General features: G+C 37.3%; 1 protein-coding gene across 1 annotated transcript in view; it reads left to right on the top strand.

Annotated features, from left to right (window-relative positions):
• The window catches only part of NPFFR2 (neuropeptide FF receptor 2), a 138,759-nt gene extending 123,174 nt beyond the window's left edge, over nucleotides 1–15,585 (top strand). Inside the window, exons 2-4 of the mRNA XM_059159494.1 lie at nucleotides 1,703–2,037; nucleotides 9,377–9,476; nucleotides 14,402–15,585. Coding sequence (XP_059015477.1) covers nucleotides 1,703–2,037; nucleotides 9,377–9,476; nucleotides 14,402–15,251 — 1,285 coding nt within the window. The 3' untranslated portion in view covers nucleotides 15,252–15,585. The remainder of the gene's footprint in view (nucleotides 1–1,702; nucleotides 2,038–9,376; nucleotides 9,477–14,401) is intronic.
• The last annotated feature ends 4,123 nt before the right edge of the window (nucleotides 15,586–19,708 follow it).

Below are 19,708 nucleotides of genomic sequence, written 5' to 3'. Positions count from 1 at the left end.
TTAAAAATTAAAGAAAAGGGAAGAAATAAAATGGCAAAATATTGGAGAGAAATGTTTTTATTGGCTTGTTTTGTATTTATATACTTGTCTTATAGTAACTTACTTACTCTTTACTGTTCCTAAAATAGAAAAAACTATCCAAAGTTAAGTATCTGAAATGAATACTGTGAACCTTAATCTTTATGCAGTATTTATAAGAATAAACATACTCCCCTAAAATAATAAAGTATGCACTTGAAACACTGGAAAACATAGTGATAATGAGGTATGCAGAAATGAATTAACAAGCAGGCCGGAACCTGCTATCTTTAGAAAGGACTGCTCACAAGGTCTGCCCTTGGTTAGAGTCTGGGAACTTAAGTCAAATACAATTCCTTATATTGCTATAAAGTGACCATAAATGGTGAGAGTGTTCATTATACCTAATCTGTACAAATAACATCATTTTTTTCTGTACACCTGCTTTCCATCAGGGAGTGTGAAATTTTGATTCCGCTAAGAGGAATGTACCATGTGACTGTTCTCTAATTAAAAACCTAGGGCACTGAGTTTCTAATGAGCTTCCCTGGTAGACAAGACTTCACACAGGGGCGCCTGATTGGCTCAGTGGGTTAAGCCGCTGCCTTCGGCTCAGGTCATGATCTCAGGGTCCTGGGATCGAGTCCCATATCGGGCTCTCTGCTCAGCGGGGAGCCTGCTTCCTCCTCTCTCTCTCTCTCCGCCTGCCTCTCTGCCTGCTGTGATCTCTCTCTGTCAAATAAATAAATAAAATCTTAAAAAAAAAAAAAAAAGACTTCACACATGTTGTCGAACTCATTGCTGAAGGAATTAACTCACCATGTGATTCCACTGAGAGAGAGTCTTAGAAGCTGGTTTCCTGCAAATTTTATCTTACGTGCCTTGCTATTTGCTGATCTTGCTTGGTATCCTTTTGCTATAATAAATATTAGCTGGGGATACACCAAATGCTAAATCCTCTGGAGCCTTCTAGTAAATCACCAGATCTGGGCATGTTCTTGAGGACCTCAGACATATACGGTTGACTGACATGTCTACATGAAGATATGTGGATTCCAAATAAAAATATTTATTGAATACATACTATGTGAATGGAATTATGTTAAGTGAAGCCAAGGCAAGTATGGGCTTATTTTAAGAAATTCCATGTGTATATAAAAGACATATTCAACTAACTGAGTCAAAGCAGAATAAGAAATCTACAAAAAGCTTATTTCAAAGGCAGTTTTGAAGATGGAGACACCTCATCTTGTTTAAATTGTCAGGAAAACTAAAAATATATTAAGTTAGCCTTAAGGGAACAAGTAGGTTTTGACAGGTTATGATATCTAGAGACAGGAGAAAGGGAATTTCAAAAGGGGTTTCACTTACAGAGTTTCCCTTGAAACTTTGCAAATGGATAGGAGGTATAATAAAGTGAAATACAGAGCATATTGAGGACATAGAAAATATGCTAATTGTTATTTATGAAACAAAGTGGAAATTTCAAGTTCTCTTGGTTAAAATCCTAATAATTTGACTGTATTATGTACAGCTCTGTTCCATGCAGAATTAATGGATTATTACAGAAGGACCATCAAAATCCCCTTGCACTTTAAAAGTGTTCCTTTTAAACTCACATACATAACTTACGTTCTACTGGCTTCTAATTATGCTTTTTCTTTTCTACCTCTCCTTTGTTCAGGTCCATCATGAGTGACAGATGGGACTCAAACTCTTCAGAAAACTGGCATGACATTTGGAGTGTCAATGACACAAAGTATCCCCTATACTCAGATATCAATATCACCTATGTGAACTACTATCTTCACCAGCCTCCAGTGGCAGCAATCTTCATTATTTCCTACTTTCTCATCTTCGTCCTGTGCATGGTGGGAAATACAGTGGTTGGTTTTACTGTGATGAGGAAAAAACATATGCACACCGTCACTAATCTCTTTATCCTGAACCTGGCAATAAGTGATTTACTGGTTGGCATATTTTGCATGCCTATCACGCTGCTGGACAATATTATAGCAGGTATGTTGACTTGTGTATGGTCCGAGGATGAAAGGAGGGAATTTCTGTCTCCTAAGCCTGCACCCGTGGCAGGGCCATTCGTTCATTCGTAAATTCTTACGGAGTTCCCAGAAAGGCTCCAAGTGCATACCCTCCTAGGGTCTACATTTTAAAGGAGGAGTAAGACAATAAACAAATAGATACAGTGTTAAGTAGTCAGAGATTGATAAGAATTAGGGATAAAAATAAAGCAGGTGACAGATGAAGAGTAGAAACTTTTTTTTTAGAGTACTCACTGAAGGTTGTCAGAGAATGAGATCTAACATCTTTTACTAAAGACTTGGAATTTTTCTGGTGTGGTTCAGGGCGCGTATAATGTGGAAATATTATTGGTAATAGTGTGCAGTGTAAAGTTCAGAAACTGATAAATCTGGTTTCAATTGACCCGATGTCTTCAATCTCACAGCAAGACTTGAGGCCCTCTTGTGGTTAGTGAGGGAGATTTCCAATAGTTTTTGAGGGAAGATGAGCAGCAATCCCAATGATTTCTCAAAAAGTGGTAGTTCATCCGTGATAAGGGACGAATGCAACACAAGTAACTCCACATTGTAGCGGTTCGGGTACTACTGTAGAGTCCCTCCGGCCTGTATGACTACTTCTCTAGCGCTACATCATGTACTCTGAAAGTGCGGTGTATCTCCAGCTCCCAGAACCATTTTGGTGCATAGTACCTGCTTACTAAGTATTTGTTGTATTAATTAATGAACGGAACTCACAATGTTCATAGTCCAGATCTGTAGAAGAAAGAAAACGATGGGAGGTAGGTGAGGGGGTGGGGTAACTGGGTGATGGGCCTTCAGGAAGGCACCCGAAGTAAGAACCGGCTGTTGTATGCACTGATGAGTCGCCGACATCTACCTCTGAAGCTATAACACAGTATATGTTAATTAAATTGAACTTATATTTAAACAAAAATTCAAATGATACCATAGTTGCATAACTAAAATATTTAGAGCAACATGAGCTCTGTCATAGTTCTTAGCTTTTCATAGCATTTTCAGTTTCCTGAAGAGTAAGAGGTTTCTCTTCGGATCTCTGTTTTCTTCCCTTCTCTGGAGCAGGAGCTGGGGAGAGTTGAAGAGTGCCTCTTGTAGCATCTGTGCTCATCGATTCTGCATTTTGTGAGGTCTGGCATTAAAAATAAATTATCAAGAATGTACATTTTTAAAAATCTTTTATTAACATATAATGTATTATTAGCCCCAGGGGTACAGGTCTTTGAATCACCAGGTTTACAGGTTTACACACTTCCCAGCGCTCACCATAGCACATACAAGAATGTATATTTTTAAAACAAGGTACATTTTAAGATATTGTGTGAGGCAAAAAGAGTGAAAGAATTGATTTAAATTACTGTCATCACTCTCAAGAAACTTATTTTGCCAGTAAGACATGCTCTCAGAATCGCCCTCCTGTAAGTATTTATAATGAAATTATTGTCTCAGCTTCTCCATACACATTATTACCCTTCCTTACCCCTAGTTACTCTATACTGGATAGTAGTTACTCTCCTATTTCTAAGCAACTTGTTTCCATAATGTATTCCATAATGAAACCATAATGTTCCCATAATGTATTATTACCTTCACGTTGCAGGAGAGGTACATTAGTTGTCTGAATCCTCTCTTACCACAAGAGGTAGTTTCCCTCACCAGACTCCACTGAAATGACATAGAACAAAAGAACGTAAATGCATAGAAACTGTCAGATGCTGCTGAATACGAAGTTGGGAAAGCCAGATTGGCTGGAAGCGTGTACAAATGCAATCAGATACATGTATATAGACATACAAATACGCATTCACACTCTGTCTCCTCTCATTTTCCCAGTGTAATTAGAATTTTTTAAGTCAGTATGCAGAGAGTACATTCCTATCGTTACATGTATCTTAGCCCTGCTGAGGCATGCCGAGTGCTAGGATATCAGTATCTATCTTATAAAATGTTTTCTTGGATTTAATCGTATTTTGATTTGCTTAGTTTGGGGTATGTACCTATGAGTCACATATCCTCAAATTCTCTTCCAGGAGTGTTAATATCTTGTAAACACCTTCAAATGTATCAGGCAACCTGTGAATTGCATCTTTTTTCCTGGAGAGCCGCCCCCTGCTGCTCTCCACCTTTGTGTTCTATTCAGACATCTTACCCTTCAGGCATGGAGCTCAGCGGCTACTGCTCTGGGATGTCCCTTCACTGAGACCCTAATGACACCTTACCTTTCTCAATTCCTATTAGATATTGGAGGTTCTGTGTTGACATTTCTTTAAAAAACCTTTTTCACTCTCTCTTCTTAATTGTTCCATTTTCAAAGATTTTCTCAATTTTGTCTTGTAGACATTATATTGAGTTCTATGTTGTCATGTTTAAATTCTTTGAGCTATTTTCATTTTCTGCATGTTTCTTATACTTTCAGGCACATTTCATCGATGAAATGTGTTGTCTCTGAGGTTTATTTTTTATGTTTTTATTTTAATCCCACTTAGTTGTTTTATATGACTTTCAGGTGTACAAGATAAGGATTCAAAAATTATACACACCACCTGGTGCTCCTCCTGACAAGTACATGCCTTAATCCTCATCACCTGCTTAATCCCCAACACCTGCATCCCATCCCCATCACCTGCTGAACCCATCCCCCCACCCACCTCCTCTTTGATGACCATCAGTTTATTCTCTATAGTTAGACCCTGTTTCTCAGTTTGTCTTTTCCCTAAGCTGGTTTGTTTTGTTTCTTAAATTCTGGTTTGTTTTGTTTCTTAAATTCTGAAATCATATGGTATTTATCTTTCTCTGATAGGCTTATTTTGCTTAGCATTATACTCTGTAGGTCCACCCATGTAGTTGCAAACTGCAAGATTTCATTCTTTCTTGTGGCTGAATAATATTCCATTGCATGTATATATGTGGGGGGGTTGCACGCATATATATGTGCATATATATATAAAGCTATATATATACACACCACTTTACATATATACACACATACCACATTGCGTATGTGTGTGCATATATATATATATATATATACACACACACATACACACATTTTGCAGATCCATATATACCACATTGCATATATATATCACAATGCATATATATACCACATATATGTATATACCACATTGCATATATATGTGTATACCTCATTGCATACACACACACACACACACACACACACATCTTCTTTATCCATTCATCAATCAATGGGAAACTTGGCTGTTTCCCTGATGCTAAGTGCTGCTGAACATCTTTTCATGTGTCTATTGGCCACCTGTACATTGTCATTGGAGAAATGTCTGCTCGTGTCATCTGCCCATTTTTTAATGGGGTTATTTGATTTTGGGGTGCTGAGTTGTTTAAGTTCTTAAATACTTTGTTAAGTTCTTTATATATCTTCTTCAATCACATAGGTTGCCTTTTAGATTCGTTGACTTCCTTTGCTGTGCCAAAGCTCTTTTATTTTGATAAAGTCACAATATTTTTTGTTTGTTTCCTTTGCCTCTGGAGACATATCAAGAAAAAGGTTACGATGTCAGAGAAGTTACTTTCTGTGTTCTCCTCTGGGATTTTTATGGTTTCAAGTCTTTAATCCAGTAAGCTTTTTTCTGTGGTATAAGAAGGTGGCCCAGTTTTTCCAACACTATTTGTTGAAGAGACAATCTTTTTCCATTCATTATTCTTTCTTGATTTGTGGAAGATTAACTGTCAATATACTTGTGGGTTTATTTCTGGGTTTTCTATTTTGTTCCATTGATCTATGTATCTGTTTTTTTGCTAATACAATACTGTTTTGATTACTACAGCTTTGTAATATAACTTAAAGTCTGGGATTCTGATGCCTCCAGCTTTGCTTTTCTTTTTCAAGAAAAAGAAAAAGATTTTCATTTTCGTTATTTGGGGTCTTTTGTGGTTGCATATAAATTTTAGGATTGTTTGTTCTAGTTCTGTGAAAAATGCTGTTTGTATTTCAATAGGCATTGGGAATATAAACATTTTACCAATATTCGTTTTTCTAATCCATAAGCATAGAACTTTTTCCATTTCTTTATGTCATCTTTCATCAGTGTTTTATGGTTTTCAGAGTACAGGTCTTTTACCTCTGATTAGGTTTCTTCCTAAGTATCTTATTTGTGGTGCAATTTTAAATGGGATTGTTAATTTCTCTTTCTGCTGCTTCATGACTAGCATATAGAAATGCAACAGATTTCTGTACACTAATTTTGTGTCCTTTACTGAATTCGTGTATCAGTTCTAGCAGTTTTTTGGCAGTCTTTTCAGATTTTCAGTATGGATTATCAGGTCATCTGCAAACAGTGAAAGTTTTACTTCTTCCTTACTGATTTTGATGCCTTTTATTTCTTTTTCTTGCTTGATTTCTGTGACTAAGACTTATGGTACTATGTGGAATAAAAGTGGTGAGAGTGGACATCCTTCCCTATTCCTGATCTTAGGAGAAAAGCTCTTAGTTTTTCCTCATTAAGGATGATGTTAGCTGTGGGCTTTTCGTATTTAGCCTTTATTATATTGGGGTATGTTCCCTCTAAACCTACTTTGCTGAAGGCTTTTATTGTGAATGGATGTTGAATCTTGTCAAATGCTTTTTCTGCCCCTATTGAAATGATTGTATAGTTGTTATCCTTTCTCTTATTGATATATCATGTTGATTGATTTGTGAATATTGAACCACTCTTGCAAACCATGAATAAACCCCACCTGGTTGTGGTGAATGATTTTTTTAATGTATTATTGGATTCAGTTTGCTAGGATTTTGTTGACGATTTCTGCATCTCTGCTCTTCAGAGATAATGACTTATAGTTCTCTTTTTTATGGTGTCTTTATTAGGTTTTGGTATTAGGGTAATGCTGGCCCCAGATAGTAAGCTTGGAAATGTTCCTTCCTTTTCTATTTTTTTGAAATAGTTTGAAGAGAATACGTATTAACTCTACTTTAAAGGCTTGGTAGAATTCACCTTGTAGCCATCTGGTCCAGGAGCTTTTGTTGGGAGTTTTGTCATTACCGATACAATTTCTTTGTTGGTAATTGGTCTGTTCAACTTTTCTATTGCTTCCTGTTTCAGTTTTGGTAGGTTATATGTTTCTAAGAATTTATCCATCTCTTCTAGGTTGTATATTCTCATAACTATTTTATATTTCTGTGGTGTTGGTTGTTGTTGTTTTTCTCATTTATAATTTTATTTGTGTCCTGTCTCCTTTTTTCTTGATATGTCTGGCTATTTTCCTCTATTTGATTTATATTGGTTTTCTCTTAAGTTTCTTTTTTCCTTTTTGTTATAGTCACTTTTATATTTGAGGTTTCCCTTATGTCAGTTTCTACTTAGCTGCTTGTGTTTCAAAGTGAGACACAATGTGACTGACTTGGACCTCTCTGTGCCTTAAGTTCGAGGTCAGGCGCACTCTCAACTTCATTAGTTTGGGCCATTCACTGGCAAATCCACGACTGTCAAAATCTGCACAACAGTCTTCTTGAAAGGATTACATTCCCCAGAAAGAAATTCTCTGATCTATTGCCATAGGAATCCTAACACCGACTGCTACATTCCAGAGCCCAGGGGGTCTCTGGACAACAGTATAGGATGGAGAATATTTTTACTTAATCCTTGGGCATCATTGCTGTACCCAGCCCACCTGCACCTAGAGAGAGAGTCTAGAGACGCTTTGCTTCCGCCTGATACTAACTTCCGTCCTTCTGCCGGCCAGGGGAGAAGCAAGGGGCATCTGGTTACATTTATGCATAACTCAGCCAATTGTGTTATTTTCCCAGCTTCACATTCTTTCTATTTGAGTTTTCTTTTCCCTAGTGCTTTCATTTTAATGGAATTTAGTGAGGGAGGTGAGATAAATCATGTGCTTATTCTTTATTTTTGACCAAAGGCCATTCACACTCTTTTTGTTTAATATTATAACAGCCAAATAATTCTAGGCCTGGAGAAACATGCTCTCTCTTGGTTTCTACTCAGAGTCACTCAAGCATCTATTTTAAGATGGTCTGGATAGATGACAAGTAGTTTTTCTTAGATATACTTGGATTCGATTTGGGGAATATTTAAAATTAAGTAAAAAATTTTAAAAATAAGTTGTACAATCTTTTTTAAAAATGAATGTTGTATATTTCTCAGATTTTTAAAATTTATATTTTGGGAAACTAGAACAGTTACTAGTGGAAGAATATTACTTTCCTATAATAGTAGATGGGTGGTTATATCAACCTGTTATATTTCTTTTATAAACATTCTAGTAAATGAGGTTAGAAAGTAATTCAAATAGACTGATTTTGTCCATGCAAAGTGCTCTTTATTCTCAAAAGATGTCTTCATTAGCTCAGGCTGCTATTAAAAAAATACCACAGACTAGGTGGCTTAAACAATAAGACATTTATCTTCTCACTGTTTCAGAGGCTAGAAGTTTAAGATCAGGGTGATAGCATGGTCAGGTTCTTGATGAGGGTCCTATTTTTGGTTTGTAGACAGCCACATTCTTGCTGTGTGCTCACACAGACTTTCCTCAGTACATGTTCATGGAAAGGAAAACTCTCTTTCTTCTTCTAATGGCAGCAATCCTATCATGTGGGCACCACTCCTGTGGCATTATCTCAATGTAGTTACTTACTTTCCAGAGGCCCCTCCTCTAAATACATTAGGGCTTAAGGCTTCAATATATGAATTTAAATGGGGGGGACACAAATACTTAAATACTTACTCTATAACAATTTAAATTGTCTCATTACATAATATATGAATAAATACTAATCTTATTTATTCTACATGTACCTCTTATTCCTCATAATTTATGGGGTCTATTTCCAAATTATAAAACCAATATACTTCCTGTCTTATTCATTTAAAGGGCTTTATTGCATAAGGGTTAATGGTTTAGGCTCTAGAACCATACAGCTGGGGTTGAAATCCTAAATATGTTGCTAAGTAGCTATGGGAAGGCACGTGATATTTGTGTATTTATTACCTAATCTATATCATGAGGAGGAGAATAAGCCTTCAAAGCCTGTTTGGGGAATTAGCTAAGTTAATAGATTCTAAGCACTTACTACAATGCCTAGAATGTTGTAACTACTGCATTATGTTTCGACATTATTAGTAGTATACTAAAAATAGAGCTCTGGAGATATTAATGAAAATAATGGAAAACAATGATTGTTCCCTGGATGTCATTTAGGAAATAGTTGCATCAGTCTTGATTTCATGCATTTCTGTTCGTATTTTTGGTGAGAGTAAAAAGAATATATATATATGATCTATTCAAAGACTGTTTCTTATTCCTTTCAGGATGGCCCTTTGGAAGTGCAATGTGCAAGATCAGTGGATTCATCCAAGGAATATCAGTTGCAGCTTCAGTCTTTACTTTAGTTGCCATAGCTGTGGATAGGTAAGTCAGCACCAAAATCGGAATCTGGTGGAAAACGTATAATCTACCATATTTGCCAAATATGCCCCAAATTTTATCTGTAATATCCACTCTTTTAAGAGCACAGCGTATATCTGCTAAAGGTTCAGTAATAAAATAAAACTACTAAAGTTTCCGTTTTTAAAATTAAATAATTAGGGATAACACGTGTCTTATTTGGGGCTGTTATAATAAGATACCATCAACTGCATGTCTGAAACAACAGAAATTTATTTTTCACAGTTCTGGAGGCTAGGGCCAAGGTCAGGATGCCAGTAGCTTCTGTGTCTGGTGAGAGAACTTTTCCTGCTTTGCTGAGGGGCATCTTCTCCAAGGAACCAGCAGCTCTATTCTCCTCTTTTTAAAAGGTCACTAATCCTATCATGAGGACACCACCCTCTTGATCTCATTTGAACCTAATTAGTTCCAACTACCATCCAATCAGGTTTAAAACCCTGACTCTTAGAGGCAGAGAGATATGTTAACAAATACTTACCAATAACACTCTCTACTATAACAAACTGTACAAAGCAGAGAGTGATCAAGTCACCTCTCAGGACCAGGACTGTCAAGTTCACAGAAGAGGTCATAACTGATTGCTCAAGATTTAGAAACTAACTTTGGGAAGAAATAGAGGAAAGAGCATCTCTTAAGACAGGGTTATATATAGATATCTATATGGACTTGAAATGGAAGATACTTATCAAGAGAAACACAGAGAGGCAGGCCAGCTAGACCATGGGAAGGTGGAATGGCACATTAGGTGTGACCATTTCTTCCACAGAAAGAGGCAAGTGGGTTTTCTATGGGCGTGTCTTCCATTTGTTCTGAAGACAACCGGGAACTACTGAAGTCTTTTATATGGGGGAGTAATTACTGGACTTTCATTTTAGGAAAACAGAAAGGGCTTGGTGTTGTATAAGACTGGAGAAAGGAAGAACAGTTAAACTTTTGTAACAACTTAGGTTGGAGAGGATGTAAGGCAGTGGCAATGGCAATTAAGAGATATTTGGGAGAAAAACTGAATAACGCCCCAAAAAACAAAATGCTCTAGAATTGTTGACATCAAAAACCAACTTGGTAGATTGTGTTTTCAATATTAACCTATTTCTAAGAACCCATATTATAGATCTAGATTTTTGGTTTCCATTGAAAGAGAACAGAATTTGCAATATATGCTAACAAGTGCATGCCAAAGGTATCTTTTTATATTAAAATTTGGGAGCTAATTATTTCCAAATTTACTACATTCTATTGCTATTTTGCTAAATCATTTTTTGGTGTACTAATTTATACTAATACTTATTTTATACTAGTAAATAATGTTACTACTAAATTATTTTGTTGTGAATATAATACTAAACCTTAATTTTACAATTATTTTTGTTACCCCTACAGTGAATAAAAGAAATATCCTTTGTATTTTCTATTGTATCTTGAGCTTATCAGATTTAGTATTATATATCCCTAAGTTTCTCTTTCACTGTTTCTACAATGTCTCCTAAGCAGAGATATCATTTTAAAAAGGTTAAAACAATAAGCATATTGTGCTATGTTTATTCAAGGGATGATAGTGTATAAGGTAAAATCAATTAACTAGGTCCATGTATTTCAAAATGCATAAATTTCAGAAGCATACAATCTCAAAGCTATGCAATGATGCATGTAATATGGTGCCATAATATAGAAATTAAAATGTTATAAATGCAGGCTAATACTGTCAAAGCATAAAAACATTGACAGGAATGATATATAACAACTTTAGATTTCTGAGGAAAGTGTAATAGTAGATTAGAATTGAATAGATCTACGAAAAAAAATCATCTCTGTCATGTTTTAGGTCTTTTTTTTTTTTTAAGATTTTATTTATTTATTTGACAGACAGAGATCACAAGTAGGCAGAGAGGCAGGCAGAGAGAGAGGTAAGGGAAGCAGGCTCCCTGCTGAGCAGAGAGCCTGATGCAGGGCTCGATCCTAGGACCCTGGGATCATGACCTGAGCTGAAGGCAGAGGCTTAACCCACTGAGCCACCCAAGTGCCCCTGTTTTAGGTCTTTTAAAAAGTGGTGAAACTATGGTCACCTGCTGTGACACACCCTTTGCTCTCTGCCTTCCCAACCATGTATCATTTCTCTAGAGTTTCAGTTTTCTGTTGCAGTGTAACAAGTCAGCTCCCAAAACAAACCACTTAGTGGCTCATGATGCTCCAATCTATGACGAATCTATGACGAGGGAAGCTTCACTGATTGGAAACACATACCTTGTTTCTGCTCCACTTGGCATCGGAGAGGGAGTTCTAAGACCAAGAATGAAGCCTTTTCCTAACGTTGGTGCCCAGACTGGGAAGACTTGAACATCTAGGAACGAGAACTAGGGCTTCTCAGGCCCTGCATGGGCTCTGCAGCATGGCAGCTTCAAGGTAGCTGAGCTTCTCATGTCTGTCCAAGGCATGGGTATCCTAAGAGAGTGTGCCCGTGAAAGTCACATAGTATCCCTGGTGCATCCTGTTCCTTATAAGTGAGTCACAAAGGCCATTCAATGGATGTTGAAGGGCAAGTTCAAGAATTTAGACCTGTTTTAAAACCACCACACCTTCATCTCTATCTGAACTACTGGCACCGAAACACATTTCTCAGGGTCAGCTCGTGGAGGAAGCCAAACTACAAAAAAAAAAAAAAAAAAAAAAAAAAAAATCTCCCAAACCTATTTCTCCAGATTAACTTCATCTTACATCCGACAATCACCACCTCAAAATAAACAGACCCAGAATTGAACTTTCTTCCTTACCAGTCCTACACACACACACACACACGCACACACACACCCTTAACAAAAAGCTCCTTTTCTCATCTTTCCAAGCCAAGGAATGGCAGGCTCACACATCCAATCTAAATGAAAATCTTGGGATTTATTCTTGAACTTTCCTTCTCTCTCCAACTTCTTTCTAGTCACTCTTCAAATCCCATCAGTTCTGAGTGCTCACTGGTCCTGAACAAGGCACCATCCCCCATTGCTTGAGAGAGAAAACTGAGACTTTTTTCTTTTCCTAAGTGGTATGATGATTAATTTTATATGTGAACTTCACCGTGCCACGGGATGCCCAGATATTTGGTCAAACGTTATCCTGGGTGTTTGGTGAGATTTGAATCCATAGGCTGAGTAAAAGATTGCCTGCGCTCATCTGGGAAATTGAAGGCCCAAATATGAACAAAAAGGCCAACCTTCCTGCAAGTGAGAAAGTATTGCTCCTGTCCGAGTTTTTGAGCTGAGACATCAGTTTTTGTTTTTTTTTTTCTGTCCTCAAACTACAACCTTAGATCTTCTGGGGTATGAGTCGGATAGCTTTTAGACTGGAACTGGTATCAGTGGCTGTTCCTGTTCTCAGGCCTTCAGATTTGAACTGGAAGCCCTGTTGGCTCTCCCGTGTCCCCATTTTGCCAACTGCAGATCTTGGGACTCTCAACTTCCAAAATTGCATGAGCCAATCCCGCAAAATAAGTATCTTTCCATATATTGATACATACTGTTGGCTCTGTATCCCTAGAGAACCCTGACTAATGCAGTGGCCAAGTCTAAATTCCAGCATGATTTTAGCATAATTAAACAATATTTTCCTTAACTGTTTCTTGGCAGAGAGCATTTTCTATCATGTTCATCTTTGTCTCTCTGAACACACACACACACACACACACACACACAATTTGTTGAATGAATGAAAAAAGATTGAAGCCCCAACAGTTGGTTTACAAAAAGAACAAGATACCTAGAATTGTGCCTATGAAGTTACCCATAATTTAATGATGAGTAGATGGGGAGACTCTTTAATTAGAAAATTAAAAGAGAACTTGGAAGTTAAGACAGCAGACCTTACATATGCTGCAATAAAGGACAACAAAGCAATCAATGTTCAAGTTAATTAGTATATGAAGCTATGTGAGATAAATTAATATGGAGCTGCTGCGGAGTCATTAAAAGCTTTTAAGTTTTCTTACCTGAAGATCTGGAAAGTCATAATTTTCATATTTCCACTTTACAGAGTCATTACAAAACCAAAGATTAAACAGGTGATAGTACTTTGAAAAATATAATATTATATAGTTGTATGTGATATGACTATAATTATTATAATTATCATAGTGAGTATGAATAATAACACCAAGACTCACAATGCCAAAATTGCAGTTAAATGCAATCAGGGTTATGCTCTGCACTGAGATTGAATTTCCATGCTCACCAGAGGACATACAACATCTGGAAGGCATGTAATAAAACTAGTAATGGAAACTCTCAGACTATTTGTTATAGCTGTGACTCAAGCCACCAAAACACTTAGTGGCTTGAAACAAAAATGCTTAAACGAATCTATGGTTTGGTTGGGTGCCTCTGTGTCATCACTCAAGCTTCTATTTATGTCATGCCTGCTAATGTTCAATTGGCCAAGCACAGAGATGACATGGGAAGGGGCCACAGAAGGTCATGAGGGAGAGTTTAACAATGGGCTCTGGAGCCAAACTACCTGTGTTAAAATTATGTGTAGCTGTGGACGAGACTTTTTAAAAATTTTTTCTAGACCTATTTTGCTATTTTTTAAGTGGGGAAGTTTAAAGAGACAATGCAAACCAGGGAGAAAGGGTCTGGAACAGAATACTAAGTATTCATGTTCAATATCTGCTAGTTAACAGTGGTCACTTTTATTATTAATAGTGACTAATATAGTGTCTGATACTCAGCTTATTCATATTTTGAAATGAAATTTATATCTGTCACAAAAACACCAATGCATGCCCCTCTGTTTCTAATGGTAACTTCATTTTTTGAGGGGAACATGAATGGGAGAATTAAATTTAATTCACAACTTGGTCAGAAGTTATAAGGCAATATTCTGCTGATACTTGCTTTTAATTGCAGGTTCCAGTGTATTGTCTACCCTTTTAAACCAAAACTCACAATCAAGGCAGCATTTGTGATTATTGTGGTCATTTGGGTCCTGGCCATTGCCATTATGTCCCCATCTGCAATAATGTTACATGTAGAAGAAGAAAAATATTACCAAGTGAGACTCAACTCCCAGAATAAAACCAGTCCAGTCTACTGGTGCCGGGAAGACTGGCCAAATCAGGAAATGAGGAAGATCTATACCACTGTGCTATTTGCCAATATCTACCTGGTTCCCCTGTCCCTCATTGTCATCATGTATGGAAGGATTGGAATTTCACTCTTCAAGATGACAGTACCCCACACAGGCAAGCAGAAGCAGGAACAATGGCACACGGTGTCCAAGAAGAAGCAGAAGGTCATTAAGATGCTCCTGATCGTAGCCCTGCTTTTTATTCTCTCCTGGTTGCCTCTTTGGACACTGATGCTGCTCTCAGACTACGCTGACCTGTCTCCAAATGAGCTGCGAGTCATCAACATCTACATCTACCCTTTTGCACACTGGCTGGCCTTTTGCAACAGCAGTGTCAATCCCATCATTTATGGTTTCTTCAATGAGAATTTTCACCGTGCTTTCCAAGATGCTTTTCACCTCCAGCTCTGCCAAAAAAGAGCAAATCCCAAGGAAACCTACACTGTAAGAGCTAAAGACAATGTGATCATAAATACATCTCATCAGTTAGCCCAGGAACTTACCATTCAAAAGTCACATGAGGAAAATTTGCCTTGTAGGAGAAGTACTGAAAAACCCAAACAAGAATTGATGATGGAAGAATTAGGGAAAGCTACTCACAACAATGAGATTTTAAAAGAGCTGGTATGATGATTTTAACTATACTCTGTGTTATATATAGAAATACTCTTGCTTTCTATAGCTTTGTATTTCAGTTCCTTCTGAGAATGTTCTAAAGAAAACATGCACTGAAACCCTCTCTGGACAGAAGTGGAAAAAGCAGTCTTATGTTCATATTCAATCTTACATTATACAAACTCTATAGTGACTCACATACGAATTTGCCTAGATGAATCCATTTTCTAGGAACAATTTTCAAAGCTTGACCTTTTCCATTTTAGCCATTTGTATATGAGTCAAGCATGTGCATTATGGGTGTACCACTAAAGACAACACACTCCCATTTTCCCCAAATGGTGATAAATGGGCAGTTGTTTGCATAAGAGTACATTTCCTCAATTCCATCTTTGCTTTTGGAGTTGAAATTTTAGACTAGAGAATTACTTGTGTTTTTAAAATATACTTAGGTTTCTTAGAAATAACGGCAATAGCAAATAGATGCTATTTCTTTTAAAGAGTACAGTTAAAGTTGGTGAGAGAATAACATTGTTGGCTTTTTAATATTTTCATAAATAGGGGCACCTGTGTGGCTCAGTTGGTTATCCAACCCCCTTTTGTTGTCAATAATTTTTTATTATTTTCAATTGGCCATCATAGAGTATGTCATTACTTTTTTAATTTCAGCTCAGGTCATGATCTCAGGGTCCTGTGTTGGGCTCCCAGCTCAGCAGCAAGTCTGCTTCTCCCTCTCTGTCTGCCGCTCCCTCTGCTCATGCCCTCAATCTCTTTCTTTCACAAACGAATCTTTTAAAAAAATTTTTCATAAATAAAATTCATGCCCTAGCTACAACCATGTTTCTTACAGAGATGACTCAGGACCCCAATTTGACCCCCTCTCTGGTAGAATCTCTAACACAAAGACGCAAATCCTTTAATAATGCAGTGGTTGGCAAAAGATTGACAGCTCTCCTTTGTAGTGCTTAGTCAACGATGTCCAACAATCATTATAAGACTCCCATAAAGTCTATACAGAACAGGACCAATTATTCCAGATTTTCTGCTGGGCACAGCATTTAAATCCGGCACTCTTACTGAATTTGTAAATTAGTACCACTGTTAAAAAGCGACTTACAAACCCTTGGATTCTGCTGTGTTTCAACTATGTAGTAATAACAGCTGTAAATGCTAGCTTTTATTCTAGGGTGAGATTAGTCCCTAGAAAATTTGAAAATATAATAGATAGTTTGGCAAACAAAAATAAATCTCTTGGTTTAGACCTAATGTGTTTTTCCAGTCACTCATGTGGTTCAAGCTAAAGGCATTTCAACATTATGGGCCTTTGAGAAAATAACTGTTGAGTTTTCAACTGAATTGAGCTACATGAGATCTGAATATACAAGTGTTATTCCTACAACCAGGAAGGGCAACCTTTGAAGTTTATGTACAGAATCTGACCTTATATTCCTCTGCCCTCATTTACTACAATACTGTGTCCAGTAGATGCTGAAATTTATTTTGTTAGGCTATTTATTGTTTTCTGATGGGCATCCTCACATTCTATCAGAACCACAAACTCAAACTAAACCCCACATCCTTACCTGTCATCGATCTGCCTTTTATCAACTTCAACCCCCTTTCACATGTGGGTTTCCACCAATAGTCTGCTTATAACAAAGCAGGTATTATCTAAAGTGATGTATTTTCTTTATCGTGCTCATTTTTTTTTCTTTTAAAGATTTTTATTTATTTGACAGGTCACAAGTAGGCAGAGAGGCAGGCAGAGAGAGAGAGGAGGAGGAGGAGGCAGGCTCGCCGCTGAGCAGAGAGTCTGATGTGAGGCTCGATCCCAGGACCCTGGGATCATGACCTGAGCCGAAGGCAGAGGCTTTAACCGCTAAGCCACCCACGTGCCCCTATCATGTTCATTTTCTTGAGTCCTCATAAGCAGAGTTGTTAATATCCATATTTTTACTAACAGCCTGTTCAAGACAACCTAAGTCACAAGCCCCAGAGCATTGTTTCAAAACCTTTAAATCTAGTGAGATTTGCCTGACTGGATTTCAAAATTCCTTGGGAATGGTGAACACTTTTTTCTTCCCATTTTCTCCCTTTTTGAACAGATATGGCTCTAACTGATACTTCATGCTTGTACCACCATTGTGTTTTAGGAACAAATAACCTGTTTCCTTAGTTCCATAGATGTTGCATAGATGGACAGAAATTCTGCCACTAAATCTGTGGTAATTTGTTATGGCAGAAGTACATAGTAAATACACATCATTTTCTTTTTTATAGTTAATTCTTTGGTACACTCGAAGTGTATTTTTCATAAGAGAAATATATAAATGTTTTATAGTATTTAAGCGGCTTTTCCATTCAATCATCTCTCTGCCTGGTTTCTTCTCTAGCTCAGTAAGGGATTTTAGGTAGAATGCCCTCCCTTCTAGGTGGCAGCCGCTACACCAGCTCTGCCTCATCTGTTGACTGTGCTACTCCCTTGCTTAGGGACAGTGCTGTGATACATTGTCTCCCTCTGGGTAGGAAGTTTGGCAGAGGGGGATGGCCTTTGAATTATACCATGCACAGATTAAACACAAGCTCAGTTCAGCAAATTCATATAGAAAAATCTATCTTTGATGAACTTATACAGAAATCTATATTCCAAAGAACAATAAAAGCTATATGAATTTCAGTGTAGATATGTTTTGTGTTTGCTTCTGATCACAACACGGAACAAGGATCAGCATGGTCAGTGGTTAAGGCCGGCACGGCACAAAGGCAGTCTGTGTGGTATTTAGGATGACAGGTATTAGAGAAGGACTGACAGGTTCAAATCAAGGATTCTCTGCTTGTTACCAGTTGCATGAGTATGTGCAAATTACTTAATCCCTCCCTGTGTTGGTGTCTTCATCTGTAAAATGGGGTGATACTAGTACCTGTTCATAAGGTTGTCCTTAAATGATATCTCACATAATGCATTTGAAACAGTGCTTAGTCTCCAAATAATCATGTGTGCAATTTATGTATCAAATATTCAGGTGGAAAAAGTCAAATTTCATACTGGATTAAAAAAAAATAAATAAAAGTAAAGGGAGTTTTCTTCACCTGATACATAATCCCTGAGTACTTGCATATAAGCTATTACCTATGTCACATAGTAATTGCCTTACAGAGGCTGACATATATGTAACATATAAACACTAATTAAAGCAACAATGGAAAAAAGTAAATTTAACTGAAAGTCTCAAGCCTGGAGGAATGAAGGTGGGTTAAAAATGGACAAGAAATAAGCATCGCTTCTTTGTACATAGCATATGTGGTTTCTCGTGTATTTGTCTTCCTCTTTAAACTAAGGCCAAAAAAGCAGCTTTTTAATCTTTGTATCTCTAGAGCTCAGCATGTTTTCCTGAACACATAGGTGAATAATAACTGATTTTAAGTAAATTCAATATCAGAACAAGTATTCTTGAGAATTTGTTACTCTACCATCTTCATTAGGATAGAACATTATGATCTGTAACTGTGAATTGTAATAAAATAAAACATTTCCCTGATAATAACTATTGTTTCTCAATTAAATATTTCTCATAAACAAATGTTACTGAAGGACTCAGAACAGTACTTTTGATTTTACTGTGAGATCCAACATATTATGATGAGCAAAATTTCGGATAAAGAAGTTTGCCAAGAATTATATTACTAGTTTTTTAAACTCGTTATTTAATATAATTTCTGAAGATGTATTTTAAAAATTTTGGAGTCTGACTCCTGGTTAGATGGTGGAATAGGAGGATGCTAAGCAAACCTCATCCATGGACAGATCTAGATAACAGCCACATCAGTTTAAATAACCCAGAAAACAACCTGTTAGAGTTACCAACACTTAACAAGACTGTCAGAACAGGACGCCTGGGTGGCTCAGTGGGTTAAGCCTCTGCCTTCGGCTCAGGTCATGATCTCAGGGTCCTGGGATCAAGTCCCACATCGGGCTCTCTGCTCAGCAGGGAGCCTACTTCCCTCTTTCTCTCTGCCTGCCTTCCTGATTCCTTGTGATCTCTCTCCCTCTCTCTGTCAAATAAATAAGTGAAATATTAAAAAAAAAAAAAAAAAAAGACTGTTAGAACAGACTCTCTATACCTAAATGTAGATAAATCGGCTGCATTGAAAAAGGTAGGAAGGGCTCATGTGTAGTCAGAAATCAAACTGGCAAGACTGTCCATGGGAGGAAGGAACATCACAGGCATGAGAAAGGGAAAGAAGCAGACCTCACATCAGCCACCCCAGGCCACCCCAGGCACAGAGGACTCACACAGAGAGACAAATCCCCACAACATTTAGCTTTGAAACCGAAGGGGCTTAACTTTTGAGTTCTTATAGTCAGTGGGACTTAACAACTAGAAGTTTAAAAAATAGTGGACTCCCTCTGGGAGAGCTGAAAGGTGATAGGAAACTGAAACAGAAATTATATTAAATAACTAATTTAAAAA

This window comes from Mustela lutreola, chromosome 1 (assembly GCF_030435805.1).
Source record: "Mustela lutreola isolate mMusLut2 chromosome 1, mMusLut2.pri, whole genome shotgun sequence".
NCBI classification, from domain to species: domain Eukaryota; kingdom Metazoa; phylum Chordata; class Mammalia; order Carnivora; family Mustelidae; genus Mustela; species Mustela lutreola.
Note: the sequence above shows the minus strand (reverse complement) of the source record. Positions and strands in the feature narration are given on the sequence as shown.